An 11175-nucleotide genomic window follows, 5' to 3' on the forward strand; every position below is an offset into this window, starting at 1 on the left:
TATTATTTCTCTTCTAGGAGGATCTGTCCAAGGAAACATTACACAAACAGTTTTTACTGGTCAAGCAACACACCAACACCAGTCATGTGATGCAGTTTGGGAACCGGGTGAGTGATGGATTTTTTTTCTGCAGTCTCTGACCTTCTTCCCCTGTGTTATATATGCAGTCTCTGACCATCTCCTGTAGTATGTCTGCAGTCTCTGACCATCTCCTGTAGTATGTCTGCAGTCTCTGACCACCTCCTGTAGTATGTCTGCAGTCTCTGACCACCTCCTGTAGTATGTCTGCAGTCTCTGACCGTCTCCTGTAGTATGTCTGCAGTCTCTGACCGTCTCCTGTAGTATGTCTGCAGTCTCTGACCGTCTCCTGTAGTATGTCTGCAGTCTCTGACCGTCTCCTGTAGTAGGTCTGCAGTCTCTGACCGTCTCCTGTAGTAGGTCTGCAGTCTCTGACCGTCTCCTGTAGTAGGTCTGCAGTCTCTGACCGTCTCCTGTAGTAGGTCTGCAGTCTCTGACCGTCTCCTGTAGTAGGTCTGCAGTCTCTGACCGTCTCCTGTAGTAGGTCTGCAGTCTCTGACCGTCTCCTGTAGTAGGTCTGCAGTCTCTGACCGTCTCCTGTAGTAGGTCTGCAGTCTCTGACCGTCTCCTGTAGTAGGTCTGCAGTCTCTGACCGTCTCCTGTAGTAGGTCTGCAGTCTCTGACCGTCTCCTGTAGTATGTCTGCAGTCTCTGACCGTCTCCTGTAGTATGTCTGCAGTCTCTGACCGTCTCCTGTAGTATGTCTGCAGTCTCTGACCGTCTCCTGTAGTAGGTCTGCAGTCTCTGACCGTCTCCTGTATCATGTCACACAGTTTTACTTTACATGCAGTGTTATAGCAGTGATCTCTAGCCGTCTTGTGTGATGTCTCCAACAATGCCAATAGTCTCTGAGCATCTCCTGTAATACTGCAGTCTCTGACCTTCTCAGGTGGCCTTCTCCTATACATAGTCTGTGGACAGGCTTCTAGGAGTCATGGTAGCAGCATTGCTGGAACAAGAAATCAATGAAGGGTGGGGGGATGGGTGGAGTTCTGTAGTCAAGTAGGAAGAGCTGACAACACTGCCGGGAAATCGGAGGCGCTGTGTTGTCAGCTCAAACATGACGTTTTAAAGAGGCAACACAGAGGAGTATGTGCATGTATGGCAGAAATGTACTGTGTGTGTTTGTGGTCTGTTCTGCATTAGGTGGTCGGTTCTGTCAGAAACTAATATCTCCTAAGGAAGGGGTTAAATCTATAAACTCAATGAGACTTTGTTATTGATATTCTGTATCTTGTTGCTTTTTCCTTCTCAGACTATTTCTAAGATGAAGGTGCGTCAGTTCCAGGGTAGCGGTAAAAAAGTCGCCCCTCCCATGACCCTGGAGCCCATACACAACCTGCACCTGACCCCCAGCCCAGAGGTGCCCATGGCCATCCTGAAGAGGAAGTTCCTGGCTTCCAATGATGCTGCCGAGGCTCGGGATGCACTGCACAGGATAAAGGCCCTACAGGAGGTGAGGGGAGCCGCCCCATGATGCAATCAAATCTAAGGTTTTAGTTTGCATTTTATAGCTAAACTGCAGATAGATAAGAAACAACAACAAATAAATCAGCATTTACAAACAGTTAAAAATCAGCATTTTTGCTAGAATATGCTTAGAACTTTGAAATATTATATATTTTTCTGAAAGCAGAGACTCTGGAGAATAAAACGGTGGGCGTTGCAATTTTTTATGTTGCAGAATATTTTTGCATTCATTTATCAAACATATTTTTAGGAACAAATGGATTTTTTCATGCACACAAACACAATATAATACCCTTTTATATTTTACAAAAAAAAAAAAAGAGTAAATAGTCACCGAATGTGTCATCACTCTCTAATTTTTTTTATAGGAGACTCTGTAAAAGCCTTTACAAGTTATCAGTGTAGAGTTAATTGTAAATGATGGCCCTAGAATTATTGCTCTCTCTCCGGTGTTTGCGGCGATACCTCACATGTCTCCTGCGGGACCTATGTGTCCATTTTCATGTATCTGCGGGGGATGGGCATTCTCAGCGGTGCATATGTCTAGTATATGGCTACAACTCACCTGGTTCATTATTGGTGCGTTGCTTGACCAATAAATACTGTTTATATAAATATCCTCCTAGAAGACCAATAATATATCTTATATGAAGTCATGGAAGAGAAAACGCTCAATCATACAGTATCTCACAAAAGTGAGTACACCCCTCACATTTTTGTGAATATTTTCTTCTATCTTTTCATGTGACAACACTGAAGAAATGACACTTTGCTACAATGTAAAGTAGTGAGTGTACAGCTTGTATAACAGTGTAAATTTGCTGTCCCCTCAAAATAACTCAACACACAGCCATTAATGTCTAAACCGCTGGCAACAAAAGTGAGTACACCCCCTTGGGCCCAATTAGCCATTTTCCCTCCCCGGTGTCATGTGACTCGTTAGTGTTACAAGGTCTCAGGTGTGAATGGGGAGCAGGTGTGTTAAATTTGGGGTTATCGCTCTCACTCTCTCATACTGGTCACTGGAAGTTCAACATGGCACCTCATGGCAAAGAATTCTCTGAGGATCTGAAAAAAAGAATTGTTGCTCTAAATAAAGATGGCCTAGGCTATAAGAAGATTGCCAAGACCCTGAAACTGAGCTGCAAGTGGCCAAGACCATACAGCGGTTTAACAGGACAGGTTCCACTCAGAACAGGCCTCACCATGGTCCATCAAAGAAGTTGAGGTCACGTGCTCAGTGTCATATCCAGAGGTTGTCTTTGGGAAATAGACATATGAGTGCTGCCAGCATTGCTGCAGAGGTTGAAGGGGTGGGGGGTCAGCCTGTCAGTGCTCAGACCATACGCCGCACACTGCATCAAATTGGTCTGCATGGCTGTCGTCCCAGAAGGAAGACTCTTCTAAAGATGAGGCACAAGAAAGCCCACAAACAGTTTGCTGAAGACAAGCAGACTAAGGGCATGGATTACTGGAACCATGTCCTGTGGTCTGATGAGACCAAGATAAACTTATTTGGTTCAGATGGTGACAAGCGTGTGTGGCGGCAACCAGGTGAGGAGTACAAAGACAAGTGTGTCTTGTCTACAGTCAAGCATGGTGGTGGGAGTGTCATGGTCTGGGGCTGCATGAGTGCTACCGGCACTGGGGAGCTACAGATCATTGAGGGAACCATGAATACCAACATGTACTGTGACATACTGAAGCAGAGCATGATCCCCTCCCTGCTGCTTTGCTAAAGAAGCTGAGAGTAAAGGTGATGGACTGGCCAAGCATGTCTCCAGACCTAAACCCTATTGAGCATCTGTGGGACATCCTCAAACGGAAGGTGGAGGAGCGCAAGGTCTCTAACATCCACCAGCTCTGTGATGTCGTCATGGAGGAGTAGAAGAGGACTCCAGTGACAACCTGTGAAGCTCTGGTGAACTCCATGCCCAAGAGGGTTAAGGCAGTGCTGGAAAATAATGGTGGCCACACAAAATATTGACACTTTGGGCCCAATTTGGACATTTTCACTTAGGGGTGTACTCACTTTTGTTGCCAGCAGTTTAGACATAAATGGCTGTGTGTTGAGTTATTTTGAGGGAACAGAAAATGTACACTGTGCTACAATGTAAAGTAGTGAATGTACAGCTTGTATAAAAGTGTAATTTCTTCAGTGTTGTCTCATGAAAAGATATAATAAAATATTTACAAAAATGTGAGGGGTGTACTCACTTTTGTGAGATACTGTTTTATTTTTTTTTTTTTTTTTTTTGTAACTTTATTGCTATCACACTCTGATGCAGCTATTTAAGCACAGATTGTGCTATCGTAAAAGTGATTGACCGGCTTAAAAAAAATAATAATAATAAAATATTCCAATCTTAGTTTTCCAGCTGTAGCTATGAACTTGTTTTAACCACTTCAAGTCCAGAATTTTTTTTTTTTTTTTAAAACCTCCTAAGGACCTGAAGTGGTTTAAATACTGTGAGTATAAATACCTAAATCTGTCTTCATATTGGCTTCATGCATTGCCAGGCAGGTTGTACGGCATTGAATAGTGCTGTCAGTCTAACACTGGACACTTGCCGGGGGCAGAATGTTGGCGTCATCCATATGGTGGTGCCCCATCATTGTCCAATCAGGATGGTGGGTCACAGCAAGCTGTGTTGCTTATCAACAATAGAGAAGTGTGGTCACTGACCGAGATACTTCTAAGCTCCTCTGATTCTCCACATCTGGTCCTTCTATCATATCAATATATCATAGCCGGCTTTCATATCCATCCCTCCTCATCTTCCTTCCAGGCCAAAGCCTTGATCAAGGAATCGGTGAAGAAGATTGTTTCTGTGGTGACGGAATCCGATGAGTTGACAGAAGAGATTCTTACCGATCAGACGGAAATTAACGATCGCAAGTGTTACCGCGCCGCTGCTGAACATTTCAAGACGCAGTGCTTCAACTGGCACAACCCTCTGGTAAGTCCTGCTCAATCTCACAGCCTCAAGCTGCTGCTTCTCCTAGGGGTGTCACAGGGTCTCCTCCTTCAGGAAAATCTCATTTTGTCACACTTCGTTTTCCCTCTTCACCAGTTCGTGAAAGATTTTGAATTTACAGTGCAATATAAAAAAGTTAATTCATAGAGCGTGACCCGTCAGTTCTACACCCCCCCAAAATGTTGGGTTCTTCCTCCTCTCTCATCATTCTATCCGGACTTCCCATATGTATTCTTCAACATCCGCTGCTGTATGGCTCAGTGGTGCTCACTCTACTGATCTACATCCAGATTAGATTGGAAATAATAATGTAGCAAATACCTTTCCTGTATTATGATGTGATTGGTACAAATATCCAACTATGTCATATCGTATAATAGTGCTTATATACTGAATACAACTTTATTATATAAGCATTCTTCATATGAGGTGTGCTTACTTTGTCCGAGGAATTTAACTGTGCTTCCTGCACCACTCTAATGTAATAAATAGTGCAATTTTGTGCATCACATTTTAGACCCCTTTCACCCGAAGGCCGTTTTCAGGTGTTTTAGCGCTGAAAACTGCCTCCCATTAATTGCAATGAGTGTTTTCGCGCTGGGGGCAGTGCACTTGAGGGAAGTTATAAAAAGTCCTGCAAGCAGCATCTCTGGGGCGGGTTGGGAGCGCTGTAAATAGCGCTAGCAGAATGCTCCATGCCCATTGCAATGAATGGGCAGCACTTAAAAAAAAAAAAAAAAAAAAAAAAAAAACGGCCCGCTAGTGCCCGAAAAGCGCCAAAGCAAAGCAGAAAAAACGACTGGCACTTTAGCGCTGTTTTAGCGGTGCTCTAACAGAGCATCTGTCTGCGCCACTCATGCCAGTTTCTATTTTTAAGCACAATAGAAACTGGTGCGGGTTCTTCTTCTAGTTAACCGCTTGCCGACCAGCCGCCATCATTTTACTGTGGCAGGTCGGCGCGATCCCGCGAACCGTCGTAGCTAAACGTCGGCGATCGGGATGGCAGGCGTGCACGCGCCCGCTGCACAGCGGGGGTGCCGATGCTCGTGGCCGACGGACGCGATGACCGCCGGCCACGAGCGATCACGAGCACGAGGGACAGAACACAGAAGTGTGTGTGTACGCACAAATCCCTGTTCTGTTCTGAGAGGAGTGACAGATCGTGTGTTCATATTAGCTAGGAACCACGATCGGTCATTTCCTCTAGTCGGTCCCCTTCCCCTTCAGTTATAAACACACACAGGGAACACAGTTAACCCCTTCCCTGCCAGTAACATTTTTACAGTAATCAATGCATTTTTATAGCACCGATCGCTGTATAAATGCCAATGGTCCCAAAAAATGTATGAAAATTGTCAGATGTGTCCGCCATAATGTCACAATAAAAATCGCAGATCGCCGCCATTACTAGTAAAAAAATAAAATAAAATAATAAAAATGCTATAAATCTATCCCCTATTTTGTAGATGCTATAACTTTTGCGTACACCAATCAATATGAGCTTATTGTGATATTTTTGGTAAAAAAAAAAAAAAAAAGTAGAAGAATACATATCGGCCTAAACTGAGAAAAAAATTGCTATTTAAAAAAAAAAATGGGGATATTTATTATAGCAAGAAGTACAAAATATTGTGTTTTTTTTGTTTTTTTTGTTGTTTTTTTTTTTTTTTTTTTTTTTTTTTCAAAATTGCCACTCTTTTTTTTGTTTATAGCGCAGAAAATAAAAAACGCAGAGATGATTAAATACCACCAAAAGAAAGCTCTATTTGTGAGAAAAAAAGGACGTGACTTTTGTTTGGGTGCAGCCTCGCACGACCGCGCAATTGTCAGTTAAAACGACGCATTGCCGAATCGCAAAAAATGGCCCGGTCATTCAGCAGCCTTCCGGGGCTGAAGCGGTTAAAGCAAAATAGAAACTGGTGCGGGTTCTTCTCCTAATTAACTAAAAGATCATGGCACTTTCCTTTTATAGAAAACTGCCATAGTTCTCTGCCAGGTCAGACCTGGTAAGCACTCTCATTCCTCTCTCTGCCCATGCAGTGATTACACTACACGAGCAGAGCCTGCATATCCCTCTTCTCCTCCCTACTGATCTCAGCTGAGAAGGAAGCAGGAATGGGCAGAGGCATCTGAGTATGCAGCTCTGCCTTCCACAGGCACAGCATAGAACGGGGAGCTGATCAGTCCTAAGTTCCGGTTAACTGCGATGCAGGAATCGCATCTCCCTCAAAGGGCAGTTCAGCTGCCCCTTGCGAACCGGGCGTCCATACAAAGTTAATGACGCCCTCCCCCCAGATCGGTTTGCAGATCGCAGTGCAAACTAAATTCAGGCAGGAATCGGATCGCATGGGTGTGAACACCCAATGCGATCCGATTCCAGTGCGGGGGGGAAAAAAAGGTTCCTTGCAGCATTTCCGTGCAAATGCAATAACAAACTGTATGGCTAAATTCACATCGCATGTGATCTGCACAGCAATGCGGTGTAAATCACATGCAATGTCTGTGTTCCCAATAGTGTGAACCCAGCCTAAAGGAAGAGGTTCTGCTCCATTTTCTCAGCTTAAAGGAGTGGTGCCGACTTTGTGCTTTCACCAATCTTTGCTTAATTCCCCAATGTGTATTTAAAATCACAGGAAATCCCAATCCTTGGTCGGAGACCTCATTTTGTGCCAGAAGTATAGACCCTCTGATATCCAGGATAAGCTTTCGTTGTAGAACATGCTAATCCTAAAAGGTTCTGTGTTAGCGGTGATATGAGACCTGACTGTGTATTTGTCATTACAGTATGAATATTCCATGAGACAGCTGTACACTCTGGTGAACCTCTGTGAATCCGGATTTCCACTAGAGAGGTAACCATCTCTGCCTTTCCTTGTAGTAATGTTAATAGTCGTCTATATATCTGCTCCTTATCCTTCACCCTGCGACTCTTCTGAAAAAAAACAACAATGGCAGCCGCTCTGATTTATCTGAAATTAGCATAAAGGAAAGGTGAAAAATTGGTGTATATTGCGCTGACATGCAAACGCATATCAAATAGCAGCCAGCACAACACTAATTCTGGGTACACACAGTCGGATTTTCTGGCAGGAAAAGTTGGATGTGAGCTTGTTGGCTGAAAGTCCGACCGTGTGTACGCTCCATCCAACATTAGCTGTCGGACTTTCCGCCAACAAATGTTGGCTAGCAGGTTCTCAAATTTTTCCGCCAACAAAACTTTGCTGTCGGAAAGTCCGATCGTGTGTACACAAGTCCGTCGCACAAAAGTTCACGCATGTTCAGAATCAAGTACGGGCCGGAAGCTCTCGGTCTTGTAAAACTAGCGTTCCCAATGGAGATATCACATGACTATTGAACTTCCTTTTTCTTGGCTCGTCGTACATCTTGTACGTCACCGCGTTCGTAATTGTTGGCCTACATTTGTGTGACTGTGTGTGTGCCAGACAAGTTTGAGCCAACAACCTTCGAACAAAAATCCACGGTTTTGTTGGCGGAAAGTCCGATCGTGTGTACGCGGCATAAGACAAGTGTGAATCAAGGGATATGTGAAAGGTAAAATTTTGTGCAGCGCTCAAAAATTCATGGTGGTAAAAAAAATCATATATACACAAACTAATGTAGACTGTGCACGGATCACAAAAAAACTGTGAAAAGTGATGTGAAATTCACACCCAAACTAAAGTCCATGTGCCATCATATAAAGATTTTTAAACCATAAATATAACAGTCCTTGGATAAACAGTGAAAACAGATTATGCAACCAGAAGTGGAATTCCACGTGACATCGGTGTTGAGGTGAAGACACAGACAATAGAACCACCACCGGTTAGTGAGGAGGCTTACTGGAGTAAGAGGACTCAAGTGGCCATATGCTCAGTGAGTCAACAAGGCATATGGTGTAAACCCCGAAGTATGGGACCTCCACGTCTGGGATCAAGATGGAGGGCAGTCCAGTTGGTCAAGAGATGTCACAGAGAAGCAGTCCTCAGAAGCAGCCAACTTTTTAGACCAAATCCTCTCAAATGTTCAAAATAGCATGACCAAAAAAGAAAATACTCCACATAGTGTCAATCCGTATAAACATAGAAATGTATTTTTAAAAATTGGAAAGACTCACAAAGTGGATCAAGTGCTTGAAAATAAGGTTTGTGGGTAATGCAATGACATCAGCAGGGCTCGTCCCGACGTGTTTCGTCTTATGTCTCTTTAGACGAAACGCGTTGGGACGAGCCCTGCTGATGTTGTTGCGCTACCCACAAACCTTGATTTCAAGTGCTTGATCCGCTTTCTAAATGTGACTGTTTCAAATTTTTTAAAATACATTTCTATGGTTATACGGATTGACACTATGTGGAGTATTTTCTTTTTTGGTCATGCTATTTTGAACATTTGAGAGGATTTGGTCTAAAAAGTTGGCTGCTTCTGAGGACTGCTTCTCTGTGACCTCTCTTGACCAACTGGACTGCCCTCCATCTTGATCCCAGACGTGGAGGTCCCATACTTCGGGATTTACACCATATGCCTTGTTGACTCACTGAGCATATGCCCATTTGAGGCCTCCTCACTAACCGGTGGTGGTTCTTTTGTCTGTGTCTTCACCTCAACACCGATGTCACGTGGAATACCACTTCTGGTTACATAATCTGTTTTCACCGTTTATCCAAGGACTGTTATATTTATGGTTTAAAAATCTTTATACAATGGCACATGGACTTTAGTTTGGGTGTGAATTTCACATCACTTTTTACAGTTCATTGCACAGTATACATTACTAAGGGGTCCCCAGCACACTTAAAATTAATCGGTTCCAACTACTCAAAAGTTGCCAGTCATCGTTTAGAATGTGATGACGTACGACAGGACTAGAAAAAGGAAGTTCAATAGCCAGTAGCCAATAGCTGCCCTTGCGTTGTTTTTGGTCCGTCGGAATAGAATACAGACGAACGGTTTTCCCGATAGGAATTGAGTCCGTCGGAAGGATTTCAAACATGTTCTATTTCTAAGGTCCATCAGAATTTTCGAAAGAAAAAGTCAGATGAAGTCCACACACGATCGGAATGTCCGGTATTATTCCGTCGGACCCTTTCTGCCGGAAATTCCGGTCGTGTGTATGCGGCATTAGTTGCATGCATTTGCCATGTCAAGACTCCTCTGCTAAGTGTGGCGCCTTACTCTAAACCAGTGGTCCCCAACCTTTTTGGCACCTGGGACCGGCTGTGTATAAGAAAATCGTGGCAAGGCCCGGGGGGGGGGGGTTGAGCAAATTTTCCCGGGCAATTTGTCGGGCGACGGCTGGTGTTGGAGCTTCGATCATCCCGGCACCATGATTGGTATGGTGTCAGGATGATTGAAGCGCAATATTTCTATTATTACTCGGCTCGGCAGGAGGTGCGGCTGCCCTGGGGGCAATGGTTTATAGCAGGGATGTGGGCACCCTAACCCTACGGGAAGGGGAGTCACAGTTTAGCATCTTTGCCCTGGGCGCTGGATGGCCTTTTCCTGGCACTCTATATGATAATGGCCCTCCAGTTGTGGGTCCAGATTGGTGAGCTCCTTCTTCCTCCTCCTTCTTCCTCCTTCTTCCTCCTTCTTCTTCCTTCTTCTTCCTCCTTCTTCCTTCTTCTTTTCTTTTCCTGCCTTGCCCTGTTATGTAATAATTTGTATTTTGGAGGCACACTGACACTTTTTTAATTTTTTTTATTTTTATTTTTTTACAGCATCACCCGTGCTATGGATAATGTCTGCCAAGATCTGCACTGACACTGCTGACAACTGAGTCTTCCAGCAGAGGGCAGTAGAGGAGGGCCCTGGTGATGATTAACCCTCTCTGCGATTTTTGCCCCATCTCTATTATGTCCGTTTTTTTGCCTTCAAGATCACAAATCTTCTATACAAACTCCAATCTTCACTTACAAACCCAAGTCTATCGAAGACTGTAGTGTTTTTTGGACCTGCAAAGCTTGAGCGAGTCCCTGACCTGTACGACCAGAGCGAGGAGTGTGTGTGTGACCTCTCTGAATGGCCAGGGAGGTCAGAAACCGCCCCCCTAGGAAGTCAAGGCCTGCCCCCTAGAGGCCACCAAACAACATAGATCACAAAGACTTGAAGAGTGGTGACCATTCTTGAGATGCTGCTTGACCAAAGCGAAGGGTGGAGATTGACTTGTAATGTATCTGGCCAGTTTTGAAGGAAATGCCTGACTTGAGTTTAATCAAATGTTTGATATTAGGGAAATACCACGAACTGAAAATGTAGCTTTTAACTTCTTAGCGTGTAGATTTTCTTTTTTTTTTTTTTTTTTCTTTTTTTTTTTTTTTTTTCTACTAGGATATTTTAATTGCAAAGAATGTTTTAGCTTTGTTCCTCAAAGATTGAATCTGTCATCCGGATAATAAATTGTGGAAGTCAATATTCTTGTATTTCTTTAGTACGTACCACAGACTGCTACCTTATGGTTGAAATAACGGCCCTTATTAAAGTAGATGTAAACCCAGATGCACCAATAAGGTGGGCCGCTCAAGGTGGAATTAAAGCCCGGCTGTCAACCGCAGACCTAAAGTCCGGCCGCCAGCCATGGCTACCAAGGCTTCAGGGGATCCATCCTCATCTCAAACAAACAAACCAAAGTGAAAGTATTTGGCAGTGGTGGG

At 44.0% G+C, this 11175-nt stretch overlaps 1 protein-coding gene across 1 annotated transcript in view; it reads left to right on the plus strand.

Annotated features, from left to right (window-relative positions):
• The window catches only part of LOC141116507 (legumain-like), a 45801-nt gene extending 34967 nt beyond the window's left edge, over positions 1–10834 (plus strand). The window contains exons 10-14 of the mRNA XM_073608882.1: positions 18–107; positions 1333–1533; positions 4337–4507; positions 7310–7377; positions 10243–10834. Of these exons, the coding sequence (XP_073464983.1) occupies positions 18–107; positions 1333–1533; positions 4337–4507; positions 7310–7377; positions 10243–10285 (573 nt within the window). The 3' untranslated portion in view covers positions 10286–10834. The remainder of the gene's footprint in view (positions 1–17; positions 108–1332; positions 1534–4336; positions 4508–7309; positions 7378–10242) is intronic.
• The last annotated feature ends 341 nt before the right edge of the window (positions 10835–11175 follow it).

Source organism: Aquarana catesbeiana, linkage group LG13 (genome assembly GCF_042186555.1).
Source record: "Aquarana catesbeiana isolate 2022-GZ linkage group LG13, ASM4218655v1, whole genome shotgun sequence".
Lineage (NCBI taxonomy): Eukaryota > Metazoa > Chordata > Amphibia > Anura > Ranidae > Aquarana > Aquarana catesbeiana.